Source organism: Chelonia mydas, chromosome 5 (assembly GCF_015237465.2).
Source record: "Chelonia mydas isolate rCheMyd1 chromosome 5, rCheMyd1.pri.v2, whole genome shotgun sequence".
In the NCBI taxonomy this organism is placed as follows: domain Eukaryota; kingdom Metazoa; phylum Chordata; order Testudines; family Cheloniidae; genus Chelonia; species Chelonia mydas.
In genome coordinates this window covers 2,532,601-2,544,562 of record NC_051245.2, presented here as the reverse complement: position 1 = coordinate 2,544,562, position 11,962 = coordinate 2,532,601, and the positions used below count along the sequence as shown (strand labels likewise).

The 11,962-nt window shown below is 50.2% G+C and overlaps 1 protein-coding gene across 1 annotated transcript in view; it reads right to left on the bottom strand.

Moving 5' to 3' along the window:
- Window positions 1-231: 231 nt before the first annotated feature.
- The window catches only part of LOC102947293 (valosin containing protein), a 30,243-nt gene continuing 18,512 nt past the window's right edge, over window positions 232-11,962 (bottom strand). The window contains exons 7-17 of the mRNA XM_037901960.2: window positions 11,649-11,751; window positions 9,765-9,898; window positions 9,386-9,521; window positions 7,297-7,409; window positions 5,765-5,929; window positions 5,526-5,648; window positions 4,161-4,373; window positions 2,921-3,229; window positions 1,627-1,782; window positions 1,058-1,212; window positions 232-626 (exon numbers count right to left, since the gene is read on the bottom strand). Of these exons, the coding sequence (XP_037757888.1) occupies window positions 521-626; window positions 1,058-1,212; window positions 1,627-1,782; window positions 2,921-3,229; window positions 4,161-4,373; window positions 5,526-5,648; window positions 5,765-5,929; window positions 7,297-7,409; window positions 9,386-9,521; window positions 9,765-9,898; window positions 11,649-11,751 (1,713 nt within the window). The 3' untranslated portion in view covers window positions 232-520. The remainder of the gene's footprint in view (window positions 627-1,057; window positions 1,213-1,626; window positions 1,783-2,920; window positions 3,230-4,160; window positions 4,374-5,525; window positions 5,649-5,764; window positions 5,930-7,296; window positions 7,410-9,385; window positions 9,522-9,764; window positions 9,899-11,648; window positions 11,752-11,962) is intronic.

Genomic DNA, 11,962 nt, shown 5'->3' with positions numbered 1-11,962 from the left:
CGCTTGCGAGTGGGTAAGTTTATTTCCAAACATTCACTGCGTCAGCACAGCTAGATCTTCCCAGCCAAGCACAGGGAAGGGGGGTGAAAAGGCCAGAGAAGTGAGGCAGACGCAGAAGTTGTAGGAGACAGAGCTGGCTACGCCAAGGCCATGTCACACAAAGGAAGGGCTGGGGCCTGGTTGGAATTTTATGGGAATTTTTTTGTTTTTTTATTATTTTTGTGGTTTTTATACAGGCTAGCATTGTACCCTTTGCTAAAGCTGCTGATTCTGCCACATAAACTAGAACAGAAATTTCTCAGAAATTAAGTCAGTTCCCCTCCTGGTTAATTCACTGTCTGCCTCCCAAACGACACCGGTTTGTAATTTATTGTGTTTGCAACAGACACCCCTGTACAAAGTCTGACGTGCAGTTACACTGTTCTGACTGAGGAATGAAGAAGCCGAGAGTCCACGGAACGCTGGAATTTCCCTGCACAACATGGCCTGGTCTGGAGTTTGGTCCGCAGAGGGCAGCAGGTTAACCATAGAGATCGTCGTCATTGTCTTCACTGTACACGTTCCCCCCGCTGCCACTGCCTGGGCCTTGGCTTGGGCCAGCGCCACCCTGGTTACCAGACGGGAATCTGCACAGAGCATTTCGGGAAGGGAGAGCAGAGAAACACCAGTCACGCTCCGCCCAACAGCCGCCGCCTTCCCCGCCACACCAGTCCCCTGGCTCAGAGACAAACAGAGGAAATTGTGCTCTCCGCTTACACTGCTGATAAGTTTGGTTGTTTTTGTTTTTTTTTAAAACGCAGGCAGAAACTGAGACCTACGGCTCCGGCATTCCAAGAAAGTCCCACAGCGCTTTACAAAGCGCCTGCCACCCAAGTGCAGCCCACCCTGGGGTGGGCCCAGCTGCTGTTTAACAGCAGGTGGCTTTGACAGGAATTGACCGACCGGCACTGCTGGGGGAACGGAGAGTTGGGGAGACAGAACGCAGTTCCCCAAACACTAGGACACAGCTGAAGCTGCTCATCGTTAGCGACCCGCTAGCCCCTGTCCCCCAAGTTACCTGAAGCTGCCGAAGCCGCGGCTTTGCTGTAGAGTCTGTGCAAACATCTCGTATTTCCTGATGTCGTTGTCACTGACAGAGCGGCGAGCAAAGCGCATGGCCTCCTCAAAGTGATCCCTGCGGATCTCCGGAACCGGGTCGTCCTCCTCCACTTCCTGCAACGGAGCAGAGACAGAACCACAGCTCACCCTGCACCCAAGCTCCCACTGAAAACAGCACTTTGTCCCCAGCCAAGCACCCAAGAGCTCTGCTTTGGGTAATGCTCTGATACAGCCAGCGGGAGCAACTGGAAAGGGGAAACTGCAGCAGAGAAGTGACCTCACCCTAGGGAAGGGTCCCCTTGGCAGTGGGAAAGCCTGGCCCTCCCCGACATCAGCCCAGCATTTGGGCTGCCAAGAGCAAAGAACCCACCTGCTGCGAAGGGCACCTCACATGACCATGTTCAGTGCCCTGCTCCGTGGCTGGGGAATGCCCAACTCTCTGGGGAGCCTGGGGATAACTGTGCCAACAGCCTGGAGACAGCCACATCCCGTCTCTCTCTAGCGGCACTGAGACGCAGCCTCACTCACCATGGCAGAAGGGTTGGTCTGCCTCTCGCGCTCTCGCCTGATCTCGTTCTCAATGGACTCGCGAATGGCCAGTTTGCAGGCACGCTGGCAGATCTCGGTCAGGTCAGCTCCTGAAAAGCCATTGGTCATCTTCGCCAGGAACTCCAGGTCCACATCCTGTGGGAGGATCAGGACGGCCCATTCTTTACATGTTACACTGCCAGCTAATACCAAGGTGTCACGTGCCCTCGAGGCAACAGGCTGCCCTCCTAGAATGAGCCAGGAGCAGGAAGACCCGACAGCAGGAGACTCCTACAGCTCAGCTTTGAGCAGAGGCAGGCCCACCCTCCCACATGTGCCCAACCAGAACCTGGGCAGGCAGCTCCAGGTGCCTTGGTACTGCTCTCCCCACCGGGAAAGGCAGCTGGATGCAGCATGGCTCCAGGGGTCAGGGCCCTCCGGTCAGATGTCAGTGCTGGGGATCGCCTGAAGCAACATTAGGCTGCAGCCAGCGAAGCCCCGAAGTCACTGGCTCATGGTGTGACAGCATCAGAACTGCAAAGCCACAGGGGAGCGTGGGAGCCCAGCTCAGTGCCAGAGTGCTAGGGAAATGCTGCCCTTGGATAAGGAAGGGCACGGGTCATGTGACTGCCTAGGGACTCATTTGCAACGAGTGCAGCAGTGACGCCCCAGAGGGCACTGAGATAAACATGGCACAAGAACCTTATTCTAAGTCCCCCAAGCTGCTCAGAGCAATACACCATTTCAGTCATCACCCGCCAGCCAGCCGTAACCCACAGGGAAGATATTCGCTATATTAGGGAACCCCAGCACTGGCCCAACGTGGGCCCTTTGCTCCTGGACAGGGCTGCTCTGTTTGGTTTGCCTCCTTGAGGCAGGCACTGTGGCTCCGTTGCCCACAGCCTGAGCTCAGTAAATGGGTTCCATCAATTAACCTTTATGGCTCTCGCTTGATTTCCCTGTCCCATTTTGTGTTCACAACAGAGAACCCTATTCTTTCGAACCAACCTGAGCTCGTCCCCTTCCCAGAACGCAATGAGTCAGGCTTTAGAGGTGTTGGGGGGTAGCCCCGTTAAGGGTGGCTGTATTTTAGGGAGCTGCCCCTTACACCCAAGGAGTCACTGGCATGCAGACTCCAAACTCCACCCTCCCTCCCTATCCCCCAACTGCAGGGATGGCAGCTCATGCGCTAACAGCAGCAGTGGCCTCTCTACCGTTCCCCTTGCTCCTTTGGGGTCCATTTTCACCAGACCCCAGGAACACCACAGCCTTGGTCAAAGAGCTCAGGCCTTGCCTTGGCAACGGGGGACTTCCTCAGGTTGGCCTTGAGGATGGCGATTCGTGACTTCTCATCAGGCAAGGGGATATAGATGAGCTGATCCAGGCGGCCAGGGCGCAGGATGGCCGGGTCGATGATGTCTGGTCTGTTGGTAGCACCGATGATGAAGACATTCTTCTTGGTGGACATGCCATCCATCTCTGTCAGAATCTGATTAATGACACGGTCCGCGGCGCCCCCACCATCGCCGATGTTCCCACCTCGAGCCTTTGCAATGGAGTCCAGCTCATCAAAGAAGAGCACGCAGGGTGCTGCTTGGCGGGCCTGCACAAGGCAAACACACACAGTTCCTTTGTGCACTTACCAGCAAGTGTCAGGAGCTAGAATTCACCTGAAGCATCTCCTGGCCTTTGGCAGACAAATAAAAGCCCTCTCTCCTCATACACCGAGAGGTGCTGGAATGCTGCTGGACCTCAGGGCAGCTTAGACAAGCGGCTCTCTGGCTGTCCCAGATTTACATCACAAACACTTACGCTCAATAGACTGAGGCGTTTCCCCAAGAACTGGAAGCAACGTTAACCAGCGGAATGTTGGAGACTCCCAGGCCTAGAGAAAAGCTGGGAAGTATTCTGGCTGGACTGGCACTCTTCCTACCTGAGATTTCACTCCCCTTGCAACTCCCCATTCCCACAGCAGGCAACATGCTCCGAAAGCAGACTCCCAAGACAAGCATGCAGCTCGGGCAGAGGCTCACATTTCCACTGAAGAACGAGACACTCATGAAGGTGGGTGGCCTCCCTAAGCTGAGTGTATTGCTGGACAAGACTGAGGACCTTGAAAACAAGAGCCTGCCAGACGAACCACCCTTCAGCAGGTTTCTAGAAGGCTGAGAGTAGCTAATGGGATGTCCCATGTAACAGAGTTCTATGGGGGTGGGGGATTACCTTTGAACAACCCTGCTTCCCTTCTATTCTGGTCCTTACCCTGCACCCATCGCCAGGATATCTGAGCATCTATCGTCCAACATGCTCAGGAAGTAGCAGGAGCAAGCCTATTACATCTATGTGACTCGCATTATTGGGAAGGGTCATTAGTTTTCTAACGTTAGAAACATGGGATGTGCTCACAACACGAGGAAGCAACACCTGACCATGTGACAAAATCAAGATAGCACTGGGGCCAGCTCAGCACAGGTGATGCTCTGGGGAGATGGGACAGAACATTAAAACCCTTATTAGGAAACAAAGCTACTTACCTTGTCAAAGATCTCACGCACGTTGGCTTCTGACTCCCCAAACCACATGGTGAGAAGCTCTGGCCCCTTGATGGAAATGAAGTTGGCCTGGCATTCGTTGGCAATGGCTTTAGCCAGCAGTGTCTTACCACAGCCAGGTGGCCCATAAAACAGGACCCCTTTGGATGGAGTCATGCCGAATTTGAGGAATTTGTCTGGGTGCTCCACAGGATACTAGAGAAGGGAGAAATCTAGCATCAGCCCTCAGTGAATGAGCCAGACCAACGGATCACACCTTGACCCTGCCAGCTGAGAGGCTAAAGCTCCAAAATTTGAAGGGTTCGGACTGCTAGATTCTAACACAGTTTTCAAGACAATGTCTAACGCCATTCATCAACAGTCCTGGGGCCCGAAGAGCCTCTTTATCCCCAGGCCAGGCACTGCCTGGTTAGCAGCAGGGCCAGCTTCCCGCCAGTGTGCTTCATCTCTGCCCTGCAGGGACTGCGCTAGAGGGGAGAGATGGAAGCTCAGTCTCTGTGGCCCATTCAGCCAGGGTCTCTCTCCTGAGACAGTGATGTCCACCAGAAACTGGACAGTCCCACCAGTTCACCAGGGCTAGGGGATAGCTTTTGGTTAACACTAACTTGGGATGGCTTAAAACTAGAGAACAAGACAGGATAAGAGTCTCCAATTTATATTTCATAAAAGGGCAGTAATGGGTCTTCAACATCTGCCCTGCAGACAGTGATCTGCAGCCAAAGATAGGGGCATGTCAAGACCGCCCTGATCCTGGCATCTCAGGGCTAATAGAGAAGAGCATTTCCAGCGTCTCTTCGTAGGAAAAGCTTCACAATAGTAGAAAGCCCTGGATCAAACACGTCACATGCCCTGACAGCGCAGAGCCAGCACTTGCTTTTGGCATTTAGTTTCTTGGATACGAAGGTCTTAGCTACACTGAGACCTCAGCAATTTTCCCCAGTCTTGGTCTCCATCTACATGACACAAGAACGCCCACCCACAATAGCATTTCCACCACTGCTAACCCCAACACAAGATCTGCCAAGAAAGCTCAGTGTAGACGTAACTTAGAACAAGACAGAAAAGCGTCTGTCCCCAAAGCATGTGCACAGCCCTCCCCACCCCTCCCCCCGTGCACACCACACTGTTAAAACTGACAGGAAGCAGCATGAAGTTTACAGTCAAGTGTGAGGAAATCAGAATCCATGTGAAAATATTTGGGAAGAGGTGGCCTGTGAGATTAAGGTTGATCAGAAACCCTTTTTAGGTAAACCCTCTCCATTTGCAGCCCACACTGGCATCTCTCAGTAGATTTTTTTAATTAAGCAATTTAGCTGACAGCCAGGAATTGCTCACACCAGCCCTCACCTGCACAAGCTCCTGGAGTTCTCTCTTGACATCTTCTAGACCACCAATATCTTCCCAGGTAACCTGCGGCACCTCCACCACGGTCTCCCGCAGAGCTGAGGGGTTGCTCTGGCTCAGAGCCCACTAGCACCAGGAGAGAAAGGGTAACACGTGAATTACATGCTACGTTCACTTGTTCTAAGACAGTAATGAACAGAGAGAGACTTGTGCCAGCAGCAAACTGAGCATTTCTGCATTACCCTGAAGTCATCCATGGTCACGGCCAGTGAATTCATCACTTCAGCATCAATGGTTTCATCCTCCAGGTCTATGAGATCCATCTTCTTCCTGATGGCCTGAAGAGCAGCTTCGGAGCAAAGGGCAGCCAAGTCAGCACCAACATGGCCATGGGTCTCATTGGCCACCTGAAAGCAATGCGTCAGCCGTCACTTGCCGGGACATGTGCAAACACGTCACACTGGCAGAATCTGGGCCCCACCTTTCTGCCCAAGAGTACAGCCAGCAAGACATGCAGTAACCCTCGGGGGGACAGGAACCTTGATGCTTTGCTGTAAGTTCAGGAGGAGCTCGCAGCACCCCAGCCAGCAGGCAGGGAGACGCTACGTTTCATATGGGATTGGAGCTAGGACTAATTCAGAAAGGGGGCAAAATGACAGCCCTGGAGATAGGTGTCCTCTATCCACAGGACCGATACTGCACGTGCACTGCACCACTTCTCGTGCACGCTGCCAAACACTCAGATAACTCAGTCTGTGGTCCGTTCAATCCTTGGCTTCTCATAAGACTGCCAACTCGGGGAGTCTGAAGATATGGTAGCACAAGACTCCTCCAACTGGCCTAAGAGCAATTTATGCATATTGGGGAACAAAATCCCAACTCTACATAGAAAATAATGGGGTCTAAACTAGCTGTTACCACTTGAGAGATCTTGGAGTCATTGTGGATAGTTCTCTGAAAACATCCACTCAGTGTGCAGCAGCCGTCAGAATGTTAGGAACCATTAGAAAAAGGTCAGATAATAAGACAAAAATATCATAATGTCACAATATAAATCAATGGTGTGTGACTAAGGGGGGATATGAGAGAGATCAGTAAAATCATGACTGGTGTGGAGAAGGTAGATAAGGAAGTGTTATTTACTCCTTCACATAACACCAGAACTAGGGGTCACCTAATGAAATCAACATGCAGTAGGTTTAAAACAATCACAAGGAAATAATTCTTCACACAACGCGCAGTCAACCTGTGGAACTCATTGCTAGGGGATGTTGGGAAGGCCAGAAGTATAAGTGAGTTCAAAGAAGAATCAGATAAGTTCCTGGAGGATAGGTCCTTCAATGACTATTAGACAAGATGGTCAGGGATGCACCCCATGCTCTGGGTGTCCCGAAGCCCAGGTGCTGGTACTGGGACGGCAGGGGATGGATCACTCAGTAATTGCTCTGTTCTGTTCATTCCCTCTGAAGCACCTGGCACCAGCCATAGTTGGAAACAGGACACCAGGCTAGATGGACCATTGGTCTGACCCAATGCGACCGTTCATACATTCTTATGCAGCCACGCCACTTTCACATGGCAGTGACTTTTGGTCACAAGCTGGCTGAGTAGAATTAAGGTCAAAGATTCCCTGCTTATCCAGTTTCCTGCCCTATCAATCGCATGGATAAATTACATCACCATAACTGCAACAATTCATCCATTACGTAACTCCTTAATGAGAACACCGGTGTGCTGGTACAACCAAGGCTTTCCCAGAAAGCATGCTACCAACCTGCTCCAGATCAACATCGTCAGCCAGTTTCATATTCTTTGTGTGGATCTGTAGAATCTCCAGGCGGCCGGTGGCATCAGGGATACCGATATCTACCTCTCTGTCAAAGCGACCTGAGGAGCACAAAACACACACTTAGCTGCCGAATTCTCTGGAAGTAGGTAAGCTCTGATTACAGCATTCCCCTGCCTGTGGTCCCACTGAAAAGCAAAATGAGGACTGTACATGTGTTCCAGGAGGTCCCAGTACTTTGAACTACAGTGATGGATGCTTTAAAAAACCCAAGAGAGATCTGAGAGTGAGGGAGAGATTCAGCCAGTCAGGGCAAGTGAGAGCACTGGTTTGATTAGAAGTCAGGATTGCCAAATGTTGAGGAGCATTGATTGGTTCAGTCATTCTTCTAGAGTGATTTACGCTTTTGTGAAGGTAAGTCTCCCCCTCACCGGCACTGCTCTGTTTCTGAAAGAAGCAGCACCACAAATACGTGGATTCCAAGGCCAGGAGGGACCAATGCAATCATCTAGTTTGACCCCCTGTAGGACACAGGCCAGAGACCTGCCCCACAGTAATTCCTAGAACTTTTAGAAAAACATTCCATCTTGAATTTAAAATGATCAGTGATGGAGACTTCACCACAACCCTGGATAAGTTGTTCCGATGGTTAATTACTCTCACCCTTATTTCCAGTCTGAATTTGTCTAGCTTCAACTTCCACCCACAGGATCGCGTTAGACCTTTCCCTGCTAGACTGAAGAGCCCTTTATTAAATATTTGTTCCCCATTAGATACTTCTAGATTGTAATCAAATCACCCCATAACCTTCTCTTTATTAAGCTCAACAGACTGGACTCTGCGTCTGTCACTATAAGGCAGGTTTTCTAAGCCTTTAATCATTCTAGTGGCTCTTCTCTGAACTCTCCGCAAGTTACCAACATCCTTCTTGAACTGTGGGCACCAGAATAGGACACAGGATTCCGGCAGCAGTCGCACCAGTGCCATATACAGTGGGAAAATCACCTCTCTGCTCCTACTCCAGATTCCCCAGTGGATGCATCCCAGGATCCCATTTGCTCTTTTGGCCAGAGTCACACTGGGAGCTCATGTTCAGCTGATTATTCACCATCACCCCCAAATCTTTTTCAGAGTCCCTGCTTCCGAGGATAGAAGTCAACTATCCCATAAATTTGGCTTACATTCTTTGTTTCCGGATGTATACATTTTGCTGTATTAAAACACACATTGTTTGCTTACACCCAGTTTACCAGCATGACTCCTTTTCCACTTCTACCCATGCATGAACAGCACAGGTAGGGACTATTCCAATATTCAGAGGCAGATTTAAATCTTTCTCATAACCTTCTACAATGCCTATCACTGTAGTATCTAAGCTATGTATGAAGAGTGTTACAGTGCCTAGCATGAAAGAGCACCGATCCCTGACGGCCACTACTGCAATAAAAATTAATAGTCACATGCAAAAATGCAAACATGCCACAACTGCACAATATCACCAGAACTGTGCACTCAGACAGCTAGTGGTGCATTAAACTGGACATTTGCCCATGCAAGTTCCACTAGTCTGCAGCTGCAGCCTGGCAGAAACTGCTCATGCAAATTGGACATTCGTTCTTGGCACAAAGTTCTGAAAATTCACTGGACATGTCTCAACACCTAAATCTAAGGTATGAGAATTTGGGGCTTACTACAAGTTAAGGGATGAACCTGTCTGAAGTGACCAGCTACCAGAGATGGTCTTTAAAGCACCCTCAAGGTTTCCAGTGGAATTTTGTTTAATAGTAAATGGCTACTTCAGACAGAGGCTTGCTTTAGCCATCATTACAGCATTTTGCAATTTCTGCTGTTTATAACCCTGCAGCACGAAGTGTGATACCAAATGCTGGAAGCCAGGAATGAGTTTCCCATGAGCTCTGAAGAGATGAGTCAGCAAGTTGTTAATCAGACCTACAAAGTTATCGGGCACATGCTAATGTCTAATCAATCATTTCACAGCCCTAACCGGGGAACACTCCAGTACCAGCTGTAACAAAGCGCTGGATGCACCAACAAAAAGGCAGCAAAACTCAGTTACCGAATCGCCTGAGTGCAGGGTCAATGCTGTTAGGTCTGTTGGTAGCTGCCATAACAATCACATGTGCTCTCTGTTTCAGGCCATCCATAAGAGTCAGCAGCTGCGACACTATGCGACGTTCCACCTCTCCATGGGTCTACAGAGAGACGAAACGGCAGATTAGCAAGAGACCCAACAGAAGCAGGTCAGCAACACTGCCCGACGCTAGTGAAATCCTCAAGCTCGAAGGAAACCTGCTGTTCTGTGCCAGCCCCAGTCTTCGGATTCTTCCCAACTCAGATCAAAACCCAAACACTAGGCTAGCGTGACGCATCTGCACTGCACTCAAGTCCTGGTGCTAACAGGCTGTGGGAATGCAGGAGTGGGGCTCCTTGTTTACCTTCTCTCTCTTCGGAGCAATGGCATCCAGCTCATCGATGAAGATGATGGCAGGCGCATTTTTTTCAGCTTCCTCAAAAGCTTTCCTCAGATTGCTCTCAGACTCACCAGCCAACTTGCTCATGATCTCAGGACCTGGAAAACAGCAGCAAGATGACAGGGTTTGGGGAAACAAGTAACCAACAGGACCTGTGACTGAGCGGCTCATTGCTAAGAGCAAAAGTTACATTTCTACCTGCAAAGGAATGTCTATTTCGAAACAGAACTGGGAACGGCCAGGGCCAGAATCCACAGCAGCAGCAAAGCTGCTTTCTACCACCAGCCTGGAGAGTCTCCAAACCAGCTAACTACATCCAGTTAGAACGACCGAGCCACCTTTGATCTTCCCTTCTGCTCAGCCCCTTTCTCTCCTGAGGACTCATCGTGTCACTGCAGATTGCGGGCGTCAGTTTGGACTTGAAAGAGCCGCAACCAAATTACACGGTAAAGAATTCAGAGAGAGCCATATGCTACAGTTGCCTTTTGTTTGTGGGGTTTGCAGTACACGGGTAATACAAGTCAGCTTTCCAGACTAGCTCCTCTGCAGACGGTCTGAAGAGACTTCAGTAAGGACAGACCTTTTGTAAGCCTGTGAATTCCAGAAGGAAGAAAAGTACCCCCTGAGGAGGGCAGGGAGGGGATAAGAGATCTCCTACAACAGGCAATGACAAGTGTTACTGACTCACTCTATTAAAGTTCTTTTTGACTGCACCCACCATTGTGGCAATGGAACCCCAGGACTGAATGTTCTTTACAGTATCTGAGGGGAACTGAGAGCCGTGACTAGAGCCAGTACTCATGTAGGCTTCCCCTATGCAGCTCTGTGGATGCACCCAGATCCTGCCCTAGAGCACCCTCTGCTACTGCAGTTTGCGTACTCCCATTCAAAGACAAAGTCATTACCTACTATGTAGTTACTCTGCGATGCAATGGGAGCTCAAGCCTCTAGAGGAAGAGCTAGCGCATTACCCACAATGTCCTCCAGCCCCTGCAAACTAGGGTCACTCTAAAGAGGCTGAGCTTGCCAACTCCAGACACTGGTCACTCTTATACTGCATGGTCCATTTGGCTGCTTTCACCCTCCCAGGTCAAAGTCTGATGCAATCTGACCAAAATCGAAAGAAAAAGCAGTTTCTAAGCACATATCCCCATTCCCCGAAACACTAAGTATGACGTGCGGCACAAGGCTGAGCAAACAGAACCTGGCCATTGCTGGCTATATCCTATATGCCCCAGGTCATTCTGACCCAGCCCTTTGGCGATCCCATGAAGGGGTTAATAAGGAGTTTTGATCCTGTTGTTAGATTGTGAGTCTCACATACTGCCCTTGGGAAAGCTCCTTCCAGCTGGTATGAAGTGAAGCAAGAACAGCTCCCCTCCTCCACTTGTCGGGAGCTCCCCATGCCAAGAATGACCATAGAGGGCTCTCCACTACAGACCAGCCAGGTAGCATTACCCCTTCACGAATGAACATGCTGGCACAGGCTGAAACTCTTCGCTGATGTACTTTCTAACCAGATGTGTCAACCGGCAACCTCCACACTCCCCCTCAGCAGACGAAAGAATCTAGGTCCTAGATCTGAACACATCTTTACAACTCTTCTTGACTATGAGGAGACTATAGTTTACTCCACGCTGACACTAGAGAGGTTTTCACAAGGACAGGCTGCAAAAGGCCCAGAGGCATGCTTGAAACAGGTCAGGAAAGACTTAAAAAGAAGGTGGCTCCACTCAGCTGAGGGTGGTTTACAAACAGCATTGATGCCTTCCATCCCCATGAGCTGGATGCACATTTCAAATGAGTGCTTAAAAGGGATATGGGGCACAAGGAATTCATGCAACTTACCATTGATCAGAAAGAAGAAAGCTCCAGTTTCGTTAGCCACTGCACGTGCAATCAGGGTCTTACCGGTACCAGGCGGGCCGTACAGCAGGATTCCACGGGGAGGCTGAGGACAAGGAGCAGGGCCTTTGTTAGCACGTTAATTTTAAACGTCAATGTAGGTTCCTAATGAACCTGAAGAGAATCTGAAGAGCGCATTCACTCCAAAGCTCTGGTGCAAGTTCAGGCAGCAACGATCAGTCTTATCAACGCTGCTAACGTCTTTCTGCAGTACACAGAAACTAGAACTATCCAACTGGTGGCAGAGCTGTTCCAAA